The sequence below is a fragment of the Drosophila melanogaster genome, chromosome 2L (assembly GCF_000001215.4).
Source record: "Drosophila melanogaster chromosome 2L".
NCBI lineage: Eukaryota > Metazoa > Arthropoda > Insecta > Diptera > Drosophilidae > Drosophila > Drosophila melanogaster.
In genome coordinates, this window is record NT_033779.5 from 13,581,473 (window position 1) to 13,609,300 (window position 27,828).

General features: G+C 38.9%; 2 protein-coding genes and 1 long non-coding RNA gene across 7 annotated transcripts in view, besides 2 other annotated features; 2 read left to right on the top strand and 1 right to left on the bottom strand.

Annotated features, from left to right (window-relative positions):
* The window catches only part of kuz (kuzbanian), an 89,273-nt gene that overhangs the window by 31,334 nt on the left and 30,111 nt on the right, over positions 1–27,828 (top strand). The window lies entirely within an intron of this gene.
* Positions 425–492: a mobile genetic element.
* Positions 1,097–1,561, top strand: lncRNA:CR44973 (long non-coding RNA:CR44973). The gene has a single exon (NR_124237.1). It is a non-coding gene; the product is annotated as a long non-coding RNA:CR44973 (long non-coding RNA).
* Positions 14,031–15,714, bottom strand: CG9254 (uncharacterized protein). Its single transcript, NM_135820.2, has one exon. The coding sequence runs from the start codon at positions 15,523–15,525 to the stop codon at positions 14,080–14,082; it is 1,446 nt and encodes a 481-aa protein (NP_609664.1). The 5' UTR covers positions 15,526–15,714; the 3' UTR covers positions 14,031–14,079.
* Positions 17,757–18,908: a mobile genetic element.

A 27,828-nucleotide genomic window follows, 5' to 3' on the forward strand; every position in this document is an offset into this window, starting at 1 on the left:
AGGCTTCTCAAGGTCGTCACTTAAATTAATGCTAATGTGTACCGTCAAGCAAGTCTAATCTGCGAAACAAATCAAATGAGATTGTGAAATTAGCTTACAGCTAAAAACGAAAACCAAGTCAACCAAGCGGCAACTTACAATGCCAGTGGTTAAAACAAGGTTGTCGGAATGAGTTCTTCAGCATAGACATCGTATGTAAAATCGTATGTATTCAACTTGTTAATGAGTTTTACGAATTGTGTTGCCTTCGCGTGCAAGGTGGGCCAACTAACTGAATCTCAATTATAGCTCATTTAAGCTCAGGTTCTTCATTACCAGCAATTAAATCATACGAGCCAGTTCGTTTCACTTGCAAGTTATTTTAAAATTGTATAATCCTAGTAAAGGTTTAAAATTATACATTATGTATAACAAATATAGGTTTAATATTAAACAAGAGAGAACGCTATTGTCGAATGTCTCGACTATCAGATACCCACTTCTCATAGCTAGCTTTATTCGCTCATCATCTAGTCTTGTATCTTCATCCAATTTATAGCACCCTTTAAAGCAATTAGTAACATGTATAAACATAGATAAAGCTGATTAAAATAAAAGTGCAAGAAGTAGATCGGGCTTATCAATTAATAACTGCTACACTTAAATTGATTGATGACTTAATGAGGTTTTAAATCAATATACCCAAGACAAGTGCCACTGCTGCCTGGCATCCGGTTCTTAACATTATTATGTTTTATAATCACAATAATGAACACCCATCTGCACCCTTGAGATGAGAATATGCAAGTCGATGCAATGGGAAATGTATCAAGTGCACGGAGCGGAAAAGCAGTGCAGCAATCGAGAATGATTATTATGGGGATTGCGATAGCAGTGATGGCTGGGTTGGAGATTCGAACAGGTTCCAGCTAAGCGCTTGCATCGACATCGCCATCGCAAGTTGGCTTTTAGAGGGCATTTGCTTTGCTACCGTCCATGTTGCGTTGTCATCGCTGAAGCTGCTATTGTGGATGTTGTTGCTGTTGGTTATCTTGTTGCAGTTTATATAATCAAATCTCATGCTTCGTTAATTCAAAATGTCGTTACGTGTAACATGACAAGCTAGCTCCTTGGGCACAACTCGAAAGTCTGCACATTGTGCCACATCATCCTGACAGCACCAGCGGCAAACGAGAAGGACCATGACGCAGGACGAACCCATAACTGAGCAAGTGAAACGTAAATAATACTGAGGCGCAAAACGAATCGAATCGAATCGAATAGAACAACAAACTTTGGCGTAACCACATCAACACTACCCACCCGCTTATCACTTATCCGCAGTGCCGCAAAAGACGCCCCCTTGTGTGTGCTACACATTTTGAGAGACCACCAAAGTCTGTGGCCCTCCTGATTGCGTGTATCTTGCAACACTTCCCTTCAACAATATTTTCACGATGTTGTTCGACATGTGTACCTTGTCAGGCATTTTGATAAGCGTCACTCAAAGGGGTACATTAAAAATATAATAGAACGGTGTCTTTCAATTTATACTGCAATAAGAGTAAAGTGTTCTGTAAATAAACTTGAGTGTAGTGCTAACTTTAAAGTTCGCAGAGAAAGGTGTGATTAAACTGAAATGAAATAGTAATTTTTAGGGTAAATCAAATTGCGGCTAGAAACACGACGAAGCTGGTTTTTGTTATGTAAGGAATTTTCTTTCATCCTTTTATCCCTTTTAAGACTTGCGATATTTCTCGCAACTCACTTTTTGGTTCGTCACAAGATGCTGAAATGATTACGGCATTGATGATGAAGCCGATGCTTTCAAGTCTTGTAAGGCCTCAATTGTGGCTCGAAGTAGAATTGGTAAAGGGCAGTTTCCATAACGAGGCCGTACCCTTGGCGCTGACAAAAAAATTCAACCATAATCTATATCTGTTCATCTATAGTTCTGTTGGGCATTTTCCGGCTCGCCGCTGTGTTTAGCACGGTCATAAACTTTATTTTCGTTTATTGTTATTGGCATTGTCTGCTGCCATTTTATGTTGCCTATAAATTTGGGCTGGCTTCCGAAGCCAAGAAAGGCCGAAACAGGAATGTACTTTATTTATTCCTTGTAATTTCATGTTAATGGTTTTGTTGTTGTTTGCCAGATAGTTGCTCCCGGATCAGAATGGTTAAATTATTCCAAGGGTCAACTGTGAATAAATTCTATGTACTGTCATCTTAACTCTTTCTTTATGTTAAGGTGGGTTAGGGCTTAAAGTGCGTTTAATGTCCATAAAAATAGAAAAAAAAATAAGTTTCAAAAATATTGACATTTTCCTTCCCAGAATTTCAGCGCATACAAAACGGTGAAAAGGAATTCTGGCGAGTCTTTGAAAGTCTGAGCACACTTGGCAGCATTTTCCTCTCATCTCCTCACGTCTATTGGTCATTTTTGGCAAACAATCAAAGCAATTATGGCAGACTCTCAGTTAATGGGAGTTTTCTCAACCTCTTCGAAATGTTTTTCCTGGCCAACCAGACGAACTCGGCCTACACCAGGCTCCAGGCTTCTGGCTCCAGACTTCCAGATTCCAGACGGTCTCCTTACCAATTAACGTCAATGGAAAGTAACACAAATGTCACTTAATGATGCTGACGACTTTTTCATCTTTCTACCGAATTGTGCCCAGCATTTTACCCTCTTTTGTGTGTATCTTTACCGACCGCAAATTAATTGGCGCACTCACAATTTATTTTGTAATTGTTAAATTAATAAGTTTGTGGTCTGGCTCCTGTGTGTGTGTGTGTGTGTTGCTGCCACAAAATTCAGTGCCAAAAGTGGGCGTCGCTGACTGCCTGCAACTTTTTGTGGAACATTTTTAATTGCTAGTGTCGGCGCTGTCGTCATCATCGTCGCAAACCGTTTGCCAACTTCCAGACGACGGCAATTCCCAACTACGGTTTATACTTTTTTTCTCTTTTAATTTTGTATTTTTTTTCGAATTTTAGACAGCATTGGGCCGTGTTTGCCTGTTGAAACTCTTGGGGGTACTCAGGCTGGAAGTTACCTGGTACATAGAGCAGTCGGGCAGGAGGAAGAACCATCAGCATAATGAAAAAGTTTCGAACTGTTTTCAGTACAGTGGGCGCAAAAAGTCAGCATTCTGCAAGAGTGAGCGAAGTGCTCACTGAGAGCAGCCGTCAAAATTATTTCCGCTAATGCATTAAACATTTGTAATCATAGAAGGATTACACACAATTATATAATATATATAATAAAATAATAAGGAAATAACACAATGTTGCATCCACTGTTCAATCGTAGCTCTGGTGTTCATTTCCTTTGCGTTTTTCTTAGTTCTGCTTTGGCAATATGCTCATTATAAATGTGCAGGGCTTGTGTGCAAAAAAGCGTGCTTATAAATCAGTAGTATGTACGAATATGCATATATATATATACATATATTTTTACTTTTTTCCAACTCCAGTTGTAAGTTGTATGCAAAAAAAGGCAGGCGCAACTTTTGTAATGCTTTCCTCGCATTGTCTCTGGTTTTTTTTATGCCTTTTTTGTTGGCGTTGCCATCGTCATAGGCATGGTTACCCAGCTGCTGTGGTTTTTGCTGGGGGGCTGTAGCTATATTAGCAACGCCATTTGATAATGGATTCCTTATTTATGTATGAACAAAATCCCCATATAAACCGGGATGATGGCACCGAAGCGGAGTTTGGGGTCTAGCTGTCATGGCTTAGCTAACACGCTCAGTCGGGCACTGGCAACTGAAAACATGCTAAACGCTGACAGACTCATTAACAATTTAGAAATGAATTTCTTGTGAAAATTGAAAACAGAAAAAGCGGCATACAAAAAAAAAAAATTGCCCATTTGTTTTTTTCTAATTCGGCGAAAAATCCCTTATTTATTATTTAAATGAATCGATCGATGAAACGACATTAAAGTCATTAAATGTGAATAACGTGAATGTTAGAAAACGCTCTAACTTATTCTATTAAATTTAATCCTATGATGTGATGACAATGGTTAGGTCAGAAACTCAAATGAGATAAACGATTGAATTGAAATATAAGCCATGAATTAAATTTAAATATGCGAATGCGTAACATCACTTGAAACGAGTCCTAAAAACACATTTGATAAAGAGAAAACTGTATTGCATAGGACTGTAAATACAAAATATGTTATAGGGACAGCAGATCAACAAAGCGCAAAGAATTGTTACCAAATTTGGGAATGGCAAATATTCAGAGTGGATTTCTCAGTTTGCGCATAACCCAGTTTCTGGTTTATACATACAGACATACATATATATGTATATGGCAATGGCAACAGTATTGATATTTGCATATGTGCCATATGTGAAAAATTGCACATGTGCCGGGGCGGGGGACGGATATAACAAGTGGGTGAAATGGAAGGATGTGAGGGTATTCATTTACCACAAACCCCTTTTCTAGGTTATTCATTGCTTTTGACTATGAAAAATGCTTTGGGGCTTGCTAGGTCAGACTGAGCCGTTTGTTACTGTGCTGCCTTCATAAATTTATGAATGTATTTAATTGAAATTTTGTTTCTGCATGGCAGAAGCTTTAACACTCAAATTTACAAAGGGCTACCTATTGGAAATCATCAAAAAAAGCATTCAAAAGTTAATGGGTCGCATGCATGCATCATCATCAAGGGAATGTATTTCTGCTTTTTTTTTATTATGATCGTTAAATAACGAATTTATGTTTGCCTTACACCAGTGAAAACGTGCTGAGTGATATTTAAATGAGTCATTAAAATATACAAAAAGATTAAATACAGACACAGTCTCCTCAAAGTTAAGCTATCTGTATGAGCTAAAAATAACAAAGTGATTTGCGAGCTGCGGATTGTTTGTTTACGCTAATTGCACTTGTTAAAAGTATATACAAGTTGGCCCAAAAATATTTGCTTTTCCAAACAATATACTTTTTAAAAACTTATCTAACTAAATGACGATAATGGTAATGATAACTGGTTAAATAACCAGCTAAAATTTGAGCAAAACTCTTAAATGGGAAAATCCCATGACAGCCGAAAAACTTGCAATAAAAGTTGCTCTTATGGCATTCGATGTTAAATGGAACGCTTTAAATTCTAATGCCCAAACGCTCAGGGCTCATGTTTGTGGTGTTGTTAGCAACATCGCTGTTGTGCCCTCCAGTGCAGCAAATGACATTATTAACCCAGTTTCTCGTACTTTAAGCTCACAATACACACTCTCACATGCTTTCAGCCATCATGCGCTTCGACACCCACAACAAACAACAAAAGCGAGAAAAAAACGACGGCCCAAACCGATCATGCTTATACCCTTTTATACCCGTAATATAAACCAATAATATATAAAAAATAGTTTGTAAGCTCAACATAATTTCCTTTAGTTTTAACTTAATCTTTTCAATATATGACACTTAACAAGAAGTGAATTGAAATTCGTTAGCATCTTTTCTAAGCTTATTTGTTAGGCGGGCCTTTGGTTGTTGTTTATTTGTCGCTTCACATGCTTCTTATTACTTTTTACTTCTAGTTAGTAGTTGGTGCTAAGCTAACGTCTTCGCCCTACTTTAAGCGGAGAACAAGCAACTAAACTTCACAGAGGGCAGCTTCAGTCAGTACTTACACAGTCAACGCCTTTCTATTAAACCAGCAATTTATCACACGTATGTGTAAATTAACAAAGAAAAAACATATGTCAAGCAAATCGAAAGTCTCAGTAATTAACTGGGTTTCTTCACCTAAAAATAAGACAGTTAAGGTGCATAGGTGCATTCACTGCTGTTTGCTGGTAACCCTATTAGTTGGATTTTAAGTGAACATAGTTATTAACTAATCAAAACCGAATGTGAAACATTCGTGATTAAAAAACGTAGTTCGTTGCAAACTATTTGAAAATAATTACATAAAATGTTCGATGTCTTCACTAGGGCCTGCCAACTTTTTAATTATCCCACATTTTTCTAATTTACTTTTTCGGCGAACTACTTTTAATTACAAGTCTCGTTGAGTTTGACCAGTTCCCCGCCTAACTGTTGGCAATTTATGTTGCACTCGAAGTTTCTCAAGTGGTGAAGGCAATTTTGTACTTGACATGATGTGGCTCTGCTTTTTGGTCCGCCTGCCAAGTGGATCTCTGAATGTGGATGTGGTTTCCGGTGGGCGGAGGGTGGTGGGTGGTGACTTGCTACGGTTAAAGCGGCGAAATCGTTAGTTAAATGAAGCCTAGTTTAGGTAAGTTTTTGGTGTGCAAATAAATCTGTGTAATTAGAAAGTTTCTGGCCATGTTTTTCAAGCTCTATAGTAGTTTAAAGTCCTTTAACTTATAATTAAAAAAGTACCTGTAAAGGCATTTATTATTAGGTAATATGAATGTCAGGAAAACGCATGTGTTTTTTTTTTAATCTGAATCAACGTTGTTAGTCTCATTCGATTTCAATTAATTTAAAGCTCACAACAAAAAAGTTCCATTCGTGGAAAGCAAAACATTTATAATTACTTTGAAGAGTCATTCACAAAAGGTGCTGGCTGTCGAAGTTTTATAATTGAAAATACTTGCTGTGATTGGGGAGCAGGCCAGACCGCCTTTACATCACCTACACCGCCTCATGTTGCACTTAGTCAACTTCAGGGAACCCTTTCCTTTAAACTTTTCCCAATTAAAAAGTTTCCTATTCGCGTTCCATTTCCAGTTAACTCACTTAACGTACTTCGGTATTTACACGCGTGAATATATTGTAAGTGAAACACGTTCAATTAATGCGAGTGTTATTAACATATTAGTAACTCATCTGGTAAACTTTTTGGGGCATCGAGGCAGTCGAATTCTAATTGAACGAAACACTATTGCCAACTTTCGGACTTGTTGGGCCTGTTCAAAACTCTAGCAAATTAATTCTGTTGAAAAGTTTTCGCATTTCACAACATATTGCCGAAAACCGCGCGCTGCCACCTAGCAAAATCACAAAACAATTTGCATATACATCTACAATATATTTCTATGTATATGTATATGTATATGTATGATGTGCAAACTTTGTCCTTGGCCAGGACGAAACGAATGACGAAGATGACGATAGTGACTGCTGGGCAAAAGATACAGTGGCTAGACGAAACTTTCATCCAAACTAATAACCTTTGAAATATCATAAAGCTGCCAGCATTTGAATCATCAACTTTTATAATAACAAAATAGCGATGAAGGAGTAGAAAATATGCTTAATGAGCCAGAAGTTCGTTGTGCTGTTTGAATTAAACTGAGCGACAAGTTTGACTTGACTACAGATGCTCGCAACTTCTTCATAGAAATAAACATTATAAAATATTGGCAGAGATGAGTTCAACTTGGGCCAGCATGGTTTTTCTCAGCGTCAAACTTTTCGGTTCAATGGGTGCATGAATTGATTGCTGGAAGTCAAGTTGCAACTTCAAAAAGTTCGGAATCAGGAGTTTATCTGTTTTCGCAGGACAGTGACTAATATGAGCTAATGAACACTTAATATTTATATATATTTCTTGTGCTAATATAATTTTAACAGTTTCTTCCTAGTTGTTATCAGTTGAGTTACGCGAATACTTTTCAATGTTTTCTTTTCATATAGAAAGTTGATTCGCTTTCAAGTTTTTAATTACGCAAACTTCCCCCCTTCAAGCTTTTCGAACTTCTTTCAACAAACTGACTAGCTTTAATCTAATTATAGTGATTCATACCTTGATGGTTTTAAATCCAAGCATTTACTGCATAGAATGTCTGGCGCGTAAGCAATAATCATATTAAAAGGTGAGAGACTCGAGGGCTGATTAAATAGTGGAGCTATTTTTAAGCACAAAGAAGCTCTAGTTTCAGCTACAGAATGACATTCTGTCAGTCGGGGGCTATAAATTAAATTCCATCTTCAAGAAAAGCCAGGTCTGGCTAAGTGCTCAAACAGACCTCGCAGCGCTTTTGTTTGCCTGTGACTGTGTGTAATTTATTAGATTTTGGCAAATATTTTGCCAGAAGCGCATTTCACTGTCAGAAGTTGTGGCGTCACGACCAGACAGACAGACAGACAGTCAGTCGGAGAGGATACTCGCGATATTCTTGGGAAAAATGCTTATGATGTAATGTTTTTATAAGCTCCACTATGTCCTTCCTACTCCTTGTCCCACGCAGGAGCCCCTTGTTTGAAGAGAAGTTGCTTTCCTAGACAGTTTTCCCTTTTGGACTGAAGCCTTGAACGTTTTCCTTCCTTTGTTTTCCTTGTTTGAGCAACCAAAACTCCTCCGTCTCACTTCTATTCTACCAGCTCCTTGTGCTTTTCCCGTTTGGTTGCAGCTGACAGCTGCCTGCCAATAGTTGATTTTACCAATATACGTTTTCCACTTGATTTTCCCCATGGCTGCATTCAGTTTCCTAGGCGAAATTCACTGGTCAAGTGACGCGGACACATAGAATGTGCTCCATTTTGTTGAATTATACCAAATTTCAAATGCAAGCCAATTTGAATTATAATAATATTATAATATTAGTAAAATTATCAAGATTCTGGGCAGCTTTCCTTGATATAAGGTATACATTGAAATTTAAACATTTGTAGCAAACTTTTGTATTTTGATTACCCACTGGAATCTACTTTATTATTCAACTCCCAATAGCTAATAGGGAAATAAATCTTCTGCACCACTTTTCCCTGAAGACTACGTACTCCCCATAATATCTGCCAATACGATCCACTGCCAAAAACTTTTCTTTTTATTTTCGATTGGCTGTAAATATTGATTTCGCGCACAGCACGTGCGCCGCTTGAGCGCTTAGATTTTCGCTGAGGACCAAATAGGCTGAAGGATGAAGTGATGGTGGGTTAAGCGAGTCGTATGCTCATTCTTCCTTTATATGTATTTATATATATACATATATCTATACATTCCAGCATATATCGGTCTTTGTGAATGTGCGCCTTTGCCTGTTTGTGTGGCGCTTTGGCACACGTCCTTGTGCCAGTTTCCAAGTTGCCTGCTGCCTTTTTCGCTGATGTCTGGCTTTTTGGCTGCCTTGGAAATTGAAAGTCTTTCCCTTTACTTCAGCTGAAAACATTTAACGTAATGCCAGGACACGTGCTCCGGCCATCAATTGAGCTTCTGTTACCATTTATTTACCCAACTGTTTGCTCCTATGTGTTAAGTGCTAATTGGGTTCTTGTATTTTATCACCCTGCCCGCACAGTATGTTCCTAAATGAGCACATGTACTACTCGTCTGTTAGCTGATTAATTTTTAAAATTACTTGATGGCTAATGCCACTAATTATTTCAAAGTGTATTCTACTGCTTAAGTGCTGGCTAAGCTACAAAAAAAAAAAATATATAAAACAAAAGAATAGAATGGAAAAATCGCACAGGCTATGTTCATGGGATCCTTCCAACTTTGGAGTGGCTAATTAAAGTTTTAAGTTTTTGCCCGGCACATTCAAGGCGGAGGATCTAATTTTTTGGCAGCAACGGTACCAGATGCTTGGCCACTCAAGTATAAAAGTTTTTCAATTTATTTTAGGTAAACATATTTCGCAAGGATCTGGCTAATTAGGTTTTTTGTAAAAATAGGTGCTTGCAAGAATTTTAAGTCCGCTTAAAAGGAGTTTTTTTTTTTAAAGCCAAAGTGCTGAGAAATGTAATATATAAATTATTCATAGTCGGTATTAATCAACATATTCTTTTTTAACATAATTAATAGTAAGCTTGCTAAAATGTTCTTTAACAGTCATATGCAGAAATTGTGTAAATTAATGGACAATCCGACATTTAGCATAAATGTACCGATAAACACATCAACGCCCAGATAACAATTTTGAGTATCATTAAGGGCGAACACAAACTCCTTTAGGGCTAGACGATATCCCTGGGAAACTGCCAGACGCCAACACAAATAGACATAAATTTAAATGGCTAAGGGCCTCGGCATGCAATCTGCCATGCCCACAATACCGCATCCCTTCGCGCCGCATTTCCATTCCCCCTTCCCCTTTTAATCCCTTCCCTCCCCATCGACCATGGAAGGACCAGTCTGTCACAACAAATGTTTGCCAGGAGTAGCACGAAATGCAGGGCAACTGCAATATTGCAAGCTGCAGCTGCTGGTTGCAACCACCAACTGTGACTGTCCTTTGGTGGTTATGCTGCTGCTGCGATGCCACATAATCAGGACAAGTATCCTGGGTGTGCGACATTCTGCCAGGATGCCGCCTGTGCATTATAATTATTATTTTCCATGCAATTCCATGCACTGGAACAAAGAAAATGCTTCTAGTTTAAATAAAATGGTTATATATTTCAGAAGCATTTATCCTGGATTTTATTCATCGGTATTTTAATATATATTTTCGTCCTTATTTTCTTTTATTTTGCCTTAATAGTCACGCGAGCATTTGGATAAATCGTAAAGTAATGCATTTTGTGCATAATAATGCATAATAATTTAAATTAGCTATAATAATCATAATTTTATTTGCACATTTATTGCTTTAAATGGTACATCACTTTAACTGCAGTTAGTTGCATTTATTCCTCTTGCTTTATGTTTATTCAGAAAATAGCTCTTTAATCTTGAGAAAATCTATAACTAAAAATGAGTACATTTCTCTGTCTGCAACGGGAGTTACCTTTGTGGAAGCTCCTCAGTCGGCTTTATTCATCTGGCCTGGCCTCAATGTGCAGGTGACATTACTACGAAAAAAGAATGAGGCAGCAGCAGCAGCAGCAAACTTAGCCTTGAGCAAAAGTTGAGCTTTAGGCCCCGTGATGATTTATGCACGTGTTTAGTGTGAAAAATGCACATTAAATGCATGCTTGGTAGCGAAAGTGTTGCCAAGAGAATCCCTTTGCACACTACTGTGCCCATTTGTGAAAGTGGAGGCAGGACTTGTGGTCGGGCTGTGGCACAGGAAGTGAAAGTGTGTGTGTGGTGGGGTTGACTCTTGGTTCCATATTGGGGTCACTGGTCATTATCAAGATGGAGCTAAAGAAATGCCGTAAACTGGAGCTGTGACGCGTCCAAGTCCCTTGGTTCCAGCTCGAGCTCCATTCGCCGTCTTGGCTCATTTGATATGCAGGGCAGATAAAGGCCAACGCGCATTCAGCCCTCACAGCTCCTCTGTTTGCTCTGAAGAAGAGGAAGAACGGGCCAACAATGAGGCGATAGTTTAATGGCAGAGCAAACTGTTGAGCAAGCACATCTTCCTTGGCAAGCCATCAACCGTGGGGAGTTCCTTGAGTAGCAAATCGCTAATATTACATAATAAAACTGATTTACCTAGGACTTGAAGAATTCGTCGATTCATTCCTTTCAGGCTGTTGATATCAGAGCTAAGGGAATTTACTGCAATACCTCCTTTTTGAATACTACAGATTTTTTCTAACACAACTGATTATTGGGAAGTATTACTGAGGGCGCTTAAAATTGAGTTTGCAAAATTTCAAAAAACGTTACAGGTTAATAACGCCAAGAATGGTATATGTTGAAAATTGAGAATTTGCACTGATAAGCTTACGCTTTCATCCCCAAATTGACTTTCTTGGCTCCTTGAAAGATTTTTATTTCCCACTCGCTTTTTAACTTTCTTTGGAGCTTTCAGGACTTCCTCCCGCCGAATGAAGTATTTGAATGGAGGCGCAATAATTCTTTTTTCCGCTGCCGGCATTATCCTTTCACACATTTCACGCCCAAAACTCGCTGGGAATGACCACGCCCATAGTCTGACGAACAGCCTTTCAATTTCAGCCGTACACTTTAGCATTGCATACCTTTGAACGCTGCGCCAGGTTCTCCTGCAATTGTTTGCACTTTGCAACCCAACCGACTCCTGCGGCAGCCCGCCTGCAATTTACGCGTCCCTGTTTGCGCCTTTTGTTAAAAAGAAGCAACGAACAAATGAAAAGGTGAAGGAAAATTGAAAATGAAAAGAAATTGCTTCAAAACTCACCTTTGTGGCCAGCGCCACCTTTTTGAGCTTTAGATTTGCACTTTTTCCCTCTCGGAATCATGTATGCACATATATTACTGTTTTGGCGTTGGCCCTAAAACAAATTGCATAGACATTTGTTATTTCGGCTAAAGCGGCTTTCAGCTTGTTCTATTGGTATTTATTTTCTTTGGCCCTATACGTGCATATTAACATATGTACCTATCTTTGCTTATATACTATGTACTTTTCTTCTAGCAAATTCGTACATTTGCGAAAAATATATTGTATATAAAAGAAATGGCAAAAGGAAATTGCATTTTTATAACCTTACTTACGTTTCCTTTCGAATTTCTTAAATCCCCTTTATACCTGTTGTTTATTTATTACCTTTTTTCTCTTCGACTGACTGAGTTTGTGTCCTGTATGTGTGACTTTGCTCGCTTTTTTGTTTTTGTCTCTTGAATCTTCGTTGGTCTTCTACTTTTTGTCCTTTTTATTTTGGGAAGTTGGTAGTTAAACTTGCTTTTAACGATCTAACAGCCCCATGTGGCCCAAGTGCGAAGGTGTGTGTTCGCTGGGTAAGGTAAAATTTATAATGTGAATTCTGGTATTTAAAGACAAATTTTATGGCTTTTTAGTTGACAGTCGAGAGCCGGGAGCATAATTCAGGTTCCCACAGAAGTAGGCAATGATATTTTTATGGCGCTTGATGGCTTTCCCTCAGGTTAGGGTGTTCTCTTCTCCTACATCACCATTTTTAAAATGTTCTTCATCTTATACAAATAATACAAAAGCACTTAGCTAATTAAACATATTTTTTTATTTTTTTCAGGTAATTTGGTTTTCTTTTAATGGTGTCCTTACTGGTTACACAAAACTTTAAAGGTATAAATATAAATAATTTAAAAAGAAATGATTGGCAATCAATGGAAAGTATGTGCAAAACATATATCGCAATGTTATATATTCACTTTTCTAACTAATCAGAATTAGTTCTAGCAAAAAACGAATTTTCCTTAACTACGAGATTGTTTAAAGTGGTGGTTTGCTGTACAAGTTTGTTTGGCTCAAGTTGAGAAAAAGTAAATAAGCCAAACTGTCATGGCTGGTTGACCGATGACCAAAAGCCATTTATTTGGAAGACATCTTAATCGAGCTGGATACGACGAAATGCTGGGATATTCGGTCCAAGGAGCGGTGGAAATCGCTATCTGTCATGTGTTGCATGTACATCAAACCGGAAATTATTTATTAATTGCTCACACTACCGCAAAAGAATCGAAATCTGCGCACAATTAAATCGATATAATGAGTGGCACAGCAAACATCATGGCCGGCTGACCAAGCACACAAAATATTTCATGCGTTGTCGAACAAAATGAATGCATAAATAATTGATTTAATTTTCGTGTTGACTACAAATGAAGCGCTTAAACGAATGGATAAAAGGGTGTGGAATGCGGTTCATTGGCCAGAACGAAAGCATGGCCCTGCGAATTTCATATTATTAACGCGCAACAAACATATAAATGCATTCTAAAACCTAAAGTGGATGCAGTGTAAATAATAAACCATTTGATGTCCATTGAAAAATTTCGAACACTGATAACAGCGTGGTTCACTCAAACACATTATTTAAATGCATTTTCCAAATGTGTTTGTAAATATAGATGAACCTATTTCTTTTTGCATATAACTTCTTAAATGATTAAAATGGAATTATATTTCTTTTTGTGTAATTTAATTTGGAAAATAAACTAAAATGAAAGTTAATTCTACAGGGAAACAGCATACCTTTTATTTTTGGATAATTGTTCAACTATTGTGTGGTTTTTGCAACTACGGAAATATTTGCTGTAATGTAAATATAAATTATGTTTTTTTTTTTTGCTTGTCTTTATTTCACTCTTGTCATTCATTTGAAACTGACAAATTCATGGTTTTACCATAATCACGGCTTCAGTTATGTCCTCGCTTTAGATTATATTCAAGCGTTGATAGAAGTATAAAAAACCAAACCTAGATCAAGATCAACTCCTTTTTAAGCCCCATAAAATTAAAAGACCACAATATGGAAGTCCATAAACTAAAAGTCCATGTTTAATAAAAAAAAAAAAACCATTTATGTTCAGGCGGCATCCTTCTTCTTGTTTGAATTGGTGCCATCATTGAAGGGTTGCACATCGCCGGACGCCCAAATACAATACACAATCGCCGTGACGACAAGAACGCCAAATGCGACCCAGAAGACTAATCTCCACTCCAAGAGGGTGGCATTCGGTGTCATTACACCAACTAAGTATGGTGATACCACGCCCGTAATCGCACCAATGCCATTGGTAATGGCCATCAGAGTTCCAGCATAATTCGGACTCATGTCCAATGGCGTGAGCTTCATGCCAGCATAGTAGGTGCCCATCAGACCCATGGTAATTGTGAATAGAGCAACGACCATGCCTCGATTGCATCCAGCATAGGATGCAGCTACCATGAAGACAGCCGGTCCAAAGGCGGCCACTCCTGTCATTATTTTGCGCGTGTTTGTGGTGCTCATGCAGTTGCGTTTGATCATTTGATCGGCCACACAGCCGCTGAGCAGCGACATGATCCACATGGTAACGTAGGGCAGTGAGGAGTAGAGACCATTCGACTTAATCGAAAACCGCAGCACATCCGACATATACTTTGGCAGGTAGGAGACCATAATATAGAAACCCCAATCGTGTCCGATTTGAGCACTGATCAATGCCCACATGGGTATGCTTGTTAATATGGCAAAAAATGGTGTCTTCGGCTTGTTCTTATCCGGCGGCGGTACCTCCTGTGCCAAGAACGCACGTTCCTCTGGCTTGATATATGGATGAGTGAATGGACTGCTAAAGCACACTAGCGTGAAAACGACAAACCAGACAAGGGCGATGATCGCAAAAACATAGAATACCCATGGCCAGTCCATGGAGCTGAGTACATAGCCAGAAATAATGTTACCAGCAATACTACCCATCTGACCACCGCCGAGTACAAGGGCTCCCAGCATTCCTCGCTCGTTTGCCGGTACCCAGCTGGCTAGCAAAACGCTGAGTGCGGGGAAAGTGGTTCCTTCACCGAGTCCCATAAGTACGCGGAGGACAATTAATGCATCGGCACCGCCATAAACAATGCAGACGGGTGTCAGCAATGTAAAAATAGCCGTAAAAAAGATTCCAAGACTCAGTGTCCACTTTCCGCCAAATTTGTCAGCCAGAATTCCACCAGGCAAATGAGTTACAATATAGCCAATGTAGAAAGAGGCCAGGATTAGACCCTGTTTCTCCTGCGACCAATCATAGTCGCCTCCCTCGAAAGTGCTCGAGGGATCAGACTGGTCATCCGGTTCACATATCGCTTCGGTGTGGAAAATAGTATAATTCCTCTTCACCACCAGCACTGTGATGGCCTGGGATAGACATATCCGCATGGTGTATGCATTAAAGATGGCAAAGAATCCCATGATGGCCAGAATCCAGCGTTGGGGTAATACAAAGAATTTTGAGAGCTTTATGCCCCATTCTGGTTGCTCTTTTGCATCCGCCATATAAATGCGTCTGTTTTGTTATAACTACTAAAATTTACGCACGAAATAGAATTATTTGACTTGCATGAAATTTGGATTTACAAAAAAAAAACTAATTTTTTCACAGTATTTCACATTTATCAAAAACTCAAAAAAACTAAAATTTTTTGTACATTTTTGTAATGTATGTGGTTAGACCGTAAAACCTGTATTGACTATTTTCACTGATCACTGAGGGAAAAATCAAATGCTACGCTGATGTCTGGCTAATGTGATGTCTGAATATATGTTTTTAGAAATATTTAAAAATCATATTGTTTACAGAAGTTTTTCCATATATTTTCGCACCTCTAAGCACTGGGTCCAGTACATCAACCATATGTTGTGCGTAGAAAGTGTGTGGCCTCCATATAACCCACTTCCTGTTTCTTTGCACCATCTGTGGGTTTTTTTTTCTTGTGTGTTACCCGACTACTTGGCCAGGCCACACAGAGCAGTCCCAAGATGTCCCTAACAATTACATTTCCCTCACAATTTATGTATGTTTTGCAACCTTTTCAGTTTCTTTTGCTTCGTCCTCGTCGTCGTCGTCGTCATCTATTGTTTTGAATGCGAGTGAGTCAGTCACATGTGTGCATGTGACGATGGTTGGGAAGGACGGGAGTTTGCTGGGTTTTGACAACCGCAGGCGCAGGTCTTTGCGGTGGCCTAACCGAAGAAGGGCTTCCATTTTCATCATCATAAAGTCTGTTGAAAGGAAATCGATATGGGCAACTTAATCATGAAATGAAGTCGCCGTCAAGTTGTCTTTCATTTTCAATTCCGTTCTCAGAACCTCGTACGCCACACCCCGCCCACCAACTTTTGGCCCGCCCAAGTGCTTTGTGTTTACCTATAGAGTGCGAAGGGCCAAAAACTTTTCCCTAGGTTTAGTTCAGTTCAGTACGGATCGTCGTGGTTCATTTTGCCTCGCTTCGGTTCGGTTTGGTATGGTATGGTTTGGTTTGGTTTCGGTTTTGCCTTGACTGGAATTGTTTTGTTTGTTTGTTTTCATGTCTAAGTTAGCTTACTTTTGTGAAAAAGTTTCTTCTACTATCCGCTGTGGCGCTTATGCTTTCAATCACCCACGGTTCTGCCCCCTGTTGCAAGCATTTTTTGTTCATTTCCGTTTCGACTTCCGTTGTTGCTTTGTCAGGTTTTATCCATTCTAGTCCAGAAATGCAGGTCAGGCTGCTGGTTCTCAGTGCATTGTGGTATTATATTAATTTTTCATTCTTACCTTCGTTTTGGGGTCAAACGTCGTTCAGTGCCCTTTTAGTAACCAGTAATAATTGGCAGTCTTTTCGGTAAGGGAACAAGGAACTGTGTTGCTTTAAATTGTCAAATAATATTGATGGTATTAGTTTAAGGAGATATTTTCAAAAATATTATTCCAATTAAATAAAAAAGATATTGTATGATATATGATAATTTCAAAAGACTTACTTAATATTTGCATTTGAATAATTGGCCAGATTCATTGCGAAATTCTGTTGATTTACCCAACAATCTACTTTGAAAAATCAAAGTCAGTACAGATTTTTTTTTTTCCACTTAATCCTAAAAATAAGAAATTAAAATGGGATTGTTAAGTTAAAATGTCAATAGGATCGGTGGCGTTGTCAATCCTGAATTTTATACTACATAACGCCAATGGTACAGTGACCCACTTTAAGCGGGTAAGCTCTAACGAAAAAGGAGAAAATTCCTCAATTATTCCGAGCGTGTTTTGCCTCCCTGAAGGCCCCAACCCAACCATCTCAGCCCACTGAATGGCCAGTAACTGACGTTGAGCAAGGTCCGCGATAAAAAAATGCATGACAGCAAAGGTCCATGGCAGAAGAAATATTTTATGAGGTAGCATACATTTTTCATGTTATTTAAAGTTCATTATTAAATGCGTCAGTCACAAGAAATGTTTAAAATTATGGAAGTAAAACAGAGATGAAAATGTTTCTTTATTTGCCGCCTAGAAAATGAGATGTTATTTATTCTCAAATTTTCTAACATAAATATGTTATAGAAGAAAATAATTTTTAAGTCGTTTTATTAATTTACATATTAATTTGTTACTATCCGAACTTAAAACCAAACTCAAGTACAGTTTATTTTCGCAGCTCTAGCTGTGGATTTTAATCAACTTTAAGGGAATTTGTGTATTAATATCCCACAGAAAATGCAGTCAACTTTGTTGAAATTATATATGTATGTTTTTTTTTTTTTTTTTTTTTTTTTTGTGTAGCCTTTTATTTATTATTTAAAATCTGTCCTAGTGGACAATAATTAAATTTTTTGGAGGGAAACATTAACTTAAGGGGAGTACATCGAGTGTACTTGGGTAGGGGTTAAGTATGATTAAGTATGTTGAGTAAGGTCAAGCGGGTGCGTTCTCTGCAGGCGTCTTAGGGATTGGCTGTGGTCTAAAAGGTTGACGGCCAGGTGGTTGTGGTGGTTCTCCAGTCTGCTAGCATATCTCACGCTGTGTCTGTAGATTTCGTCGTCTACCCATGGAATCCCGAGCTCCTCGTGGATGGCGGAATTTTCGTGGTAGGGATGGGCGTTGGAGACTATTCTCAAACATCTGTTTTGAAATCGCTGGATCTTCCTTCTATGTGATGTGCAAGCAGTGCCCCACAGCTGAATTCCGTACGTCCAGATTGGCTTGAGAATAGTCTTGTAGACGAGAATCTTTAGTTTCTCACGCAGCTTGGACTTTTTACCGATGAGCCAGTGGAGTTGCTTTAGGCGTATGTTGGCCTGGATACGCTTACTGTTGATGTGGGGGCCCCAAGTCAGCCTTCTGTCTAGGGTCAGCCCTAAATATTTGGGGGTGCTGGAGGTAGGGATTGTGTCGCCATCGAGTGAGACCGGGGGGCATTCTCCTCTGCGCAGAGAGAAGGTGGTGTGGGAGGATTTATCAGCGTTGATCATGATGTTCCAGCGTTTCAGCCATGGATCCAGTGCATCCAGTTGCCTCTGGATGATGGCTGATGCTAATTGAGGGTTTGTTGCGGTGGCAAGGAACGCCGTGTCATCTGCATAGGTGGCTGCTGTGAGGTAACGGGAGGGTATGATAGGGAGGTCTGCTGTAAACAGGGTGTAGAGGATGGGACCAAGGACGCTGCCTTGAGGTACTCTGGCTCGTATAGGCCTTGTCGTGCTTGTTGAGGAACCGCATCGCACTTGGAACTCTCTTCCTTCAGTATACGATTTCAGTAGGGCATAGTGGGAACTGGGAAGGTGGGACTTGAGTTTGTAGAGGAGTCCAGGATGCCACACTCTGTCGAACGCCTGCTTGACATCCAGGAATACGGCAGAACAGTATCGTTTGTTCTCAAATGCATCTCAAAATCGAGATGGGGACCAAAAAAATGGCAAAAAGTTATTATTTTTTATTTTGTTTTCATACCATTTTCGCTGCTGGGTGAATGTTTCCTTGTGCAAGTTTGCTATTTTGCTCCCAAGCTCGCTAACATTTTAACAACCAGCATATTTTACCAGTTCAATCGCTGGTTCCTCTCGTCCTTGGCCTGCGGAAATTCTTCACTTTTGTGATTGAAAGGCATTTTGGTTGGCTTAGTTTTGGGTAGTTGGCATGGCTGCGAGGCTTGTAATGCATTGCGTATGCTCCTCAAGAATTCCGTTGCATGTCACATTGTTGCCCGATATGCTTGCAACATAGTTGAGCAAAGCTTTTTGTTCCTTTTCACTCGCCTGATAAGTATGGCAACGTGCAACTATTAAATAGTTTCCCAGCTGCCACTTTCAAGTTTTTGGCCCATGACCCATTCTTGAGAAACTTCTTGTGCCACTTGGATGGCAACTTAGGGGTAGAACAATTTTTGACTAAAGCGTAAATCGAAGTCGATTATTTGCTGTAATTTTATGTTGTTGGGCAACATGCTATTGTCAAAACTATGCATGAAATGACGAAGTCATTTCAGCACTGACATATGTAACTCCTTGAAGCAACCAAGGAAGTATATTCATGTATCCCTAATTTGTTTGCAGAAAATACAGGCGAGTTGTTTCAGATATCATTGCATATATAGGAGCAACGTTTACCTACTAGTTTGGAAATTCAACAAGCTCTCGGAATATTATCCAATCATCTCTGAGCATTTATGTAGTTGGACCGAAAATGGTTTCATAGTAAATTGGTTCAATTGCTTAATTATAATTTACTAACACAATGAAATACATCGGTTGCACTTCCCCATCTGTCCGACATCTAATCATTTCTCTGGTCAGGAATTTTACTGAAATCACCGAACATCCATAATTATTTTCATATTTGAGTTTGTTTGCCTACTTCTCAAGAGATTTGGTTGCACTCAATGGATTTAGTTGGTAGAACAAGTGGTTACCGTGATTGTGTGTTTTCCTATTGCGGTTTCGAAGCTCATTAAAATTCTGGTTTATGATTTAACGGAGTATTTGTACTTACAGCCAGTTCAAAGAGCTCTTTGGCTTTCAACGGCTGGTTAGCTGCCTATTTGTAATCGATAAATAACTTATCAATTTAAAATTTATTTTCCTTACGCTTCCATTTCTTTCATTGCCTGCCCATTTATAGCCCAATCGATAATTTAATTAAGCGAACTACAAAAATGCTACAGATGCGACAGTATTTTCCGGAAAATGTGAACTGGTGAATCAATTAACGAACAAGGGCTTTCAGGTGTGGTGGGTGTATTCCCGGTGGTATCCTAGCGGCATTCAGTGGCTTCCCAGTGGTCATATTCGCTGAAGTCCGGTAGGACCTTTTATTCGGAGCTTCGTCCATCCAAATTACTGACACATCAGTTGGTATTGTCTTTCGCCTTTGTCTACGGAAATAGCGCAGCGGCAAAATCAAACTAATCAGTTGAATGATTGGCGTCGACAGCCGATGAACAATGGCCACGTCCGACATCCTCTCGATGTCCTGCGAATGAATGTTGTCGCTCCATTCAGGAAACTTTTCCGATACTTTTTCCCTTTTTTTTTTTGTGCATATAACGAGATTTTCCATTCTCTGCCATCCACGTCGTATGAATATTGTTCGATCGAGGGCATGCCATAGCTCAAATTACTTTACAGCTTGCTTCATTTAGTTTATAACGCAAAAGGTTCTTTTTTCCGCTTCTCCTTGCCACTTCCACTGGCAGTTTTTAATGTGCCTTAATTTGAACCTGCCTGGACATTAATTATATAGCTATCTCGGCCAGCTTTGGCCTCCTTCGGCCAAAGTGGATTAGCTTTGTGCTGTTAGTGGCGGCGGAGTGCTACTTCAAGTTAATTTGTTATGCAAAAATTACCCCAGTGCTTTGGCCTATTAATGCCGGCATTTGTGGCTACACTTTTCAGAGGGAGAATCGTCTTGAGTGAATGCGGGTCAAGATTTCAGATTATGGTCCCGTTTAGTTCCTGTTTATATATACTTACCTTATTTTGAAAGCATACAATGTTGGCATATACATATGTGTTATTTGTTAAGTGCCATCGCATTGTGCATTATTAGGTGTTTTGCGCAACGCCATAATCTACTTTTCTTAGACGTTATTATTTTTCATACTTTCATACGTGCTAAGTTACGCAGTGCTTAGCTTACTGGAAAAATCTTCCTTTCCGGTCCAATTTCCATCTCTTTTCACTTACCTAATGAGAAGCTTTCAGGGCTAAAGAGGGGCACAAAAAAAAACTCTTTGAAAGACTAGCAAACCGGAGCATCCACAACTCAGTTGCTGTAACCGCAGCTAAAACACAAAACCCATACACAGACACACACTTGGGTGCTAATGCCATTTTGACGTTGCCTTCGGTTTTTACGCGCCCTTGTTTTCGAACGCCCAAATGTAGACTACACTTTAGTTGTTTCACCGCAGAACAGGGCACGCCCATAATCCATAAGTTAAGCTCAATGGTTTGTTTGTGTGTTTGCCAGTGAATGTGTGTGTGTGTGTGTGTGGCGGTCGCCGTCTGTCGGTTGGCCATATCTCCGCCCCCTTTGCGGTTTGGTTCGGGCCAAAACATATACAAAATCCCTCCCACCAAAAACAAAAATTGCCAACAAACCCAAACCTCCAGGATAACAACTAAAGGGTCAAAGTTACTTTAAACGTTGCCACCAACAGCAGCTAACGAAGCGGCTTAAAAGGCCTCGTCTGGCAAAAAAAAATATGCACAACAAAAAAAAAAAGGAGAACGAATGTGTGGGGCGTGTGCTTTGTTAGCAATTTATGATTATTTTTACTCGCTTTCTTCTTTCTTCTTTTGGCCGCTATCTACTGACCCGCATTTTTGGTCGCACGGCCAAAATTAAATGTTTGCAAGGGTCAGTTCAAATATTTTCATCACTCGAGGAATTCTGGTGTATAACAATGATGATTATGTGCTAATTCAATGGCCATCAGCCATCACAAGTATGCCTTTAAGCACTGAAAAATAGCCATGATAAAAGACTTTTGGTTGTCTTAGCCTTTTTTGGGAGAGAACTCCTTCGTTTAATAGAATTCGACTGGAGTAAATGACATTTAAAACAAACAATTTAAACAATAAACCATATTGTTATTTATAGCATTCGAAATTTAATGCAAATGACAGAGAATTAGCAATGACTTCAGCAGTTGATGACAAATAGTTTTGTTATTGAAAACCAAAAGAGACGATCAGGAAAAAATACATTAAATATTCATTACGGACACGCGTGTGTGTGCCTGGCACTATTCTGCATTTTCCCGCTGGCTAGTTGACAAAATCAAATTAAATGTCCAAATTGCTGGCAACAAGGATATCGCATTGAATGCAACTGACTTGTGGAAATCCCTTACTCATATCTTCTGTTGATATCGCAAATCCAAAACTCGCATGGTAATTGGAATTCTAGTAAACATTTACATCCTTGCAAGTTGTTCTGGCTCATGTCTTGCCGTAATTTACACATTTTATTCATCCTTGCTATTTATTTCTATTTGTTTTGAGATAAACTGTAATAAATTCAATTCAAAATTTAGGACAATGTCGTCTGCCTGTCTTCCTTGTACTTCTCTGTTGCTATGAAACATAGGTATGTGCAATTGATATTAGAATTGACCCCTGAAAGATAAGACATAGTTTCTCAGTTATGCATTAAATGAAATAATTCGCTTTAATAATTTTAAAACCTTTTTGAAGTTGACATGCTGACATATTTGTCCTTTGGCGAATACCATACATATTTTTGTGCAATCTCTATCTGTTCCAGTCCGTACGACTGGCTGCTTTTCAGCGGAGCTTTCCGGAGATAGAAGTATTTTTTATACGCATACATATTTTAAAAATCTCGGTCAATAAGCATTCGGCATTGTCAGCATTTCTTAGCATATCTGCGATCTGGCCCATTGTATGCAAAGGGACAACAAAGTCAACAGGACTCGCACAAGTCATCGTCGTTGTTTAAAAAAAAAAAGTTGAAGAGTATGTGGGTACAGAAATGTCAAACGCACTCAAGACTATTAAGCACATATAATATAAAGTTTGAAACACTCTTTTAACTTCATAAATTTGCATGAATTAAACAGAATTAAATGTCCAAATTCGAAAGTATTAACATCGGATTTTCGGCTTAAGAGTGACTTACGCAAATAGTCAATTAAAGAACTTTTAGAATATAAAATAAGCAACTATTGTTGAAGTATGTGAAAATTATTATTAAAGGGACATTTCCGAAGTGCAGTTAAAACGTTGTAATGGGTGTAACATATTGTTTTGACCCAGTTCAGAAGCTCAGAAAGTCGTGACCCATCGCACACTTCCGAAATTCGTTGTTCATTTGATGGATTTTTGTTGCTGGTATTTTTTTTTTTTTTTTTTTGAAAGTTGACTGGCTTTGGTTTTTAAGTTTGCACACAAAGTTGGCCTGTGTATTGGGTAGCAAGTGAAATTACTTGAAATGCATTACATGGAAAACTTTTTCACCCCTCCTGTTGTTCTTCTTACTGCCGATTTGGCTGTAGCCTTTAAGGCGCTTTTCCTACGACTTGGCCAACTAATGGCCCTCTCTGTTGTCCTGGTCGGCCTTAGTTGGCTGCCAAGTTATTGCCTACATTCCCGTCGCCCCAGCCCGAGTTGAGACCCACTCGGTTCAGTCTTGGGGATTATTGGCCAGTTTATGCAACTGCTGCCTCCATTGGAACGGACTGACAGCTCGGCTTGGGGCGCTATCTATCGATATGCATGCCCATGGCCCCAACTATCCTGTGGTCAAATTTGTCTTGAGACTGCGGACCAAGTTTTACATGCCCTTCGAATTTAATATGGTAATTATTTTATTTTTTTTCCCCAACCAGGGTGGGGTCAAATGCGGTTTGCATTCGATCGATTTTAGCAAAATGTATAATTGGCTGATATTATATAAGAAAAATCATGTACTATTAAGTTATGTGTTTCTAATAAAGCTAGCTACTTCACATAACATCTAATATAGCAGTTTTCTTCCATTTAGTTTCTTTCAAACTCATTGAATGGGTTACAACGTGTGCTTTAGATATTCGGTTAGATGTAGATGTATTCTAATATGCCTAATTGTCCTTGGCATTTGTTTTTATACAAAGGATAAGAGTACAGGTGGATGTGAGTGTGCGTAGGTAGAAAGCCTTGCCTATGTAATTGCTGTTATTACAGGTGTTTGCTTGTTTGTAGTTGCAGGCATGGCATGTTGCTGCAGTTTGTTGCCTTCAAGCTAAAGACTTAAGGCGCTTTACTTGGCCAACACAGTACTGCCTGCATTTACTCTATTGCCAAATATTTTATATCCTAATCGGAGAGACAAGAAATACTCAGCTACTTTAAAATTTAAAGCTAAATCCGTTTTTTTTTGGCAATAAAGTAGTAAACAGTTGACCAACTACAGGAGTTCAGCTAAAATCATGTTATTCCCAGGACCGTATTATGCACGTTTCACGTCATTAACCACTTTTTTTTGTTAGACAAGTTCCAACTTCTTTAAAGTTTCTACATTAGAATTTTTTTCGCTGCAATTTTCTAACCTAATGGGATGCACGTCATGGCCTTAGCTGACATTTCTGTTCGTTGCAAAACCACAAGAAAAATCTCCAAAGAAAGTTTTCCTGCAACTTGGGTGTTTTGGAGAGGGGACCGCAGCTATGTCGGCCTTGGTGCTTTGCAACAAGAAAATAAAGCACAAAAGCCGCACGAAAGGTTGTCAAATAAAATCCTGCGAAAGTGCAATAAATCACGTAGCACTGAAATCATTTTATCAGCGCAAAGCCCTTCAAAAAGTAAGACGAATATATATATACACATATATTCATTTATTAGAGTGAAAACAAAAGACAACCTTGCCATAATCCACGCTGTATAAGGTTTGTCTATTTAAACTGAGTTAAAGGGATGAATTTCTTAGTTTTCGTTTTAAGAAATAGTCTTTAATGGAATCTTTTGTAAAGTGCTTTTAAAATCGTGATTCTTGCTAATAAGTTTGTCATCGTTCGTAAATTCTTATTTTCCCAGTCTTGGCAAATGTTTATTTTTCATTTGTATTAAACTTCGGGCTATTTAATTTTAAATTGATGCTGTTCCCGCCAATGATAGCATTCACCGCATCAAAAATGTAAAATATTGGCAGAATAAATACAAAAAAAAAAAAAAAAAACAATTACAAATACATTTGATTACATTTTGATTCAAATAAGTGAGTGAAACTTAAAGCATTGATATTTATTGCCTTTGAGTGTAGATAAATAAACACAGAATTACTTAAACATATGTGTTTATGTGAGTTCTTTTTTCCATGGAAATTATATTACTCATCATTGAGCAGATAAAAGATTTAACTTTGCCGATTTCCGCTTGTCCAATGACCTCAACATCATTTATCAATATAGGAAAATCCCAAACACAGGCTAATTTCATTGTGGCAGTCTTTTCCAACATTATTCTCCAATTTCGCCCACACAATATAAGCCTTCTTAAGCCTATCAATCAAAAACTAGCAGATTAAGCCAAAAACGCTGACCGAATCCTCAGGATATTTAACTCGAGAACCATTGAAGTGGTTTTTTCTTTTGCTGGTTGGCTGGCTGTTTGGTTGGTAACCACAATGCCACCAAATTGAATCATCATTTTCCACCGCATCGCCGAGTTGTGTGGGTTGAGCAGTTTAAAAATGAATAACTTCGAGTGGGATTGGCTGAGATTTCTCTGCTGGGTTTTTAGCCCGAACTACTGTCATCGTGTTTTCGCAGTCATCTCTTTGCAGTCTCTTATCTCCATCTCCAGTGGAGCGCATTAAAGGCTCGTTTGTCCTGGCCATGGTGACATGGATGGATCGATGGGGACAAGGGAGAATTTGGGTTAATGGAATATAAGTGAGACAAACGAAAAACGCTTTTCCCACTCGCCTTTTCGTCAATGCGATTTAAGTTGCTGGCTTCAACTGCAACCAGTTTTTCCGTAATATCGCTATATTTCGATTGGCTTTTAGTGGCAAACTTGCCAAATGTATCTGAGAAAATCAAAGCCGCTAGTCGAGAAAAAGACAAAAAAAAAAAAAAAAAAAACATTGAAAAGAAAAGTTATTTTCTTTCTCGTTTCATGGCTTGGAAAAGTTGGGCACAGCCAGTCCGCCAGTCGTGTTTGTTGTTTACTTCATGTTTGTGCTGGCCTTTTCTTTGGTCAAGCACATTTGGCCATATTCAATTTTCCGCAAACCCCACCCCCTCGCCCATAAAAGCGAATAGCGAAAGTAGTTTCCAGCGGGTTTTTCTTCTTCCTCGATTGTTTTCTTTTTGTTGTATTTCTATTTATTTGTGCCAGTTGTGCAGCAGCTGAGAAGAGAAGCTCAGCTGAGGGGATCGATGGGAAATAAAAAGAGCTTGGCCGGAAAAACCGGAAAGCAACAGGCAAAATGTAAGTCAAGGTGTCACTGCTTGGAATGAATTCAAAACTCGACATTGATGTCAAGTTAATGAAATAAAGTATTAAATCTAAATCATAGGTTTGCATTATTAAGTGATTTATAAGTGAATGTAAATCATACATAACTTTCACTAATGAATGGCGAATGTTTAGTGCATTTTCGTGACCATTAAAATCTCACTTTCTGTAATTTCGCGGAATCTATTGATGCCACCTTTCGCTTATTTTTTCAAGCAATTCTTTTCCCCTCGGGATTTTAGCTTTGTTTAATCAGTTGCTGAGAGGGTTTTCCGCATTGTTGAACCACAGGGAACGATGCTGGGTAAACCTTTGTACCGTTTTGTGGGTCAACTAGTAAAATGACCCCTTTGGCCAAGGGCTCCCTTACATTTTCCCGCCACTGCTGCTGCAGGTTGTTCCCTTTTATTCTGCTTCTTGATTCATCATGACGTTAGCACAAAAAGGAGCGAAAAAAAAAAATCGTTGTTTAATGTTTGCTTGAACATTCAGTTTAATTACCCAGCACTCAGCTCCCCTGCCCCTATAATACTCGCTTTTAGATCCTTTGGCATTTATTTCGTGATGAGGATTTTTTCCTGATACTTTCTGGTTTGCTGTAATTTTTCCGACAGTCGTTTTGAAGTTGAACCCGCATCCTGCCGGCTCGTTTTTATGTTTCTTTTAAGCATACGTTCTTTTTTTTTTTTGTTGGCCAAATTTTAATTAATTTAATGCCTAATATAGTTGGACCAAACTAACGTTACTCCATTCCTTTTATTCAACTATGGTAATTTATTCAAAATGAATTAAGAAATAGCCAATGCTTGGAGCTATGCATTTTTGAATTAACAAATTGAGTGCATTTAATTTGTCGCCCCTTTGTAAAGTTTTCAAAAAAGTATGTAACTATTTTTTGAAACATAGAACGTATAATTTATGATATCGTAACAAAACATTCTGCTTTTTTGTGACCACAGCCATAGCCAACCAAGAGCTGCACACTCTAGTTGGCAACACACTCCATTAGGTAAGCAGGCGGCTTTGATGGCCTGGGCTCTTAGCCCTAACTGGCAGACGAAAATTCTCTGTTAAGTAATGCAGTTATGCGTGCAACTGTGTGCGTTGTAAGTGCATTAAAAACGTTGTGGAAGCTTCAACTGGCCTGGCCAGGAGGAAAAGGACGCATGGCGACGCCTTGCATGCCATTTCCCTGTCGTCCTTGCTTGCCTTTCCATTTTTCCAGTCCATCTGCCAAAATAAATATGTTTGCGGCAGTCGTAGAGCAATCTAGCAACGCCCACACACAAGTGCCACTTGCCATCAGTTAGGCAGTTGGCTGTGGCATGTGCTGAAACGACTTTTAGTCATCGGAGGGGCAACTGCAAT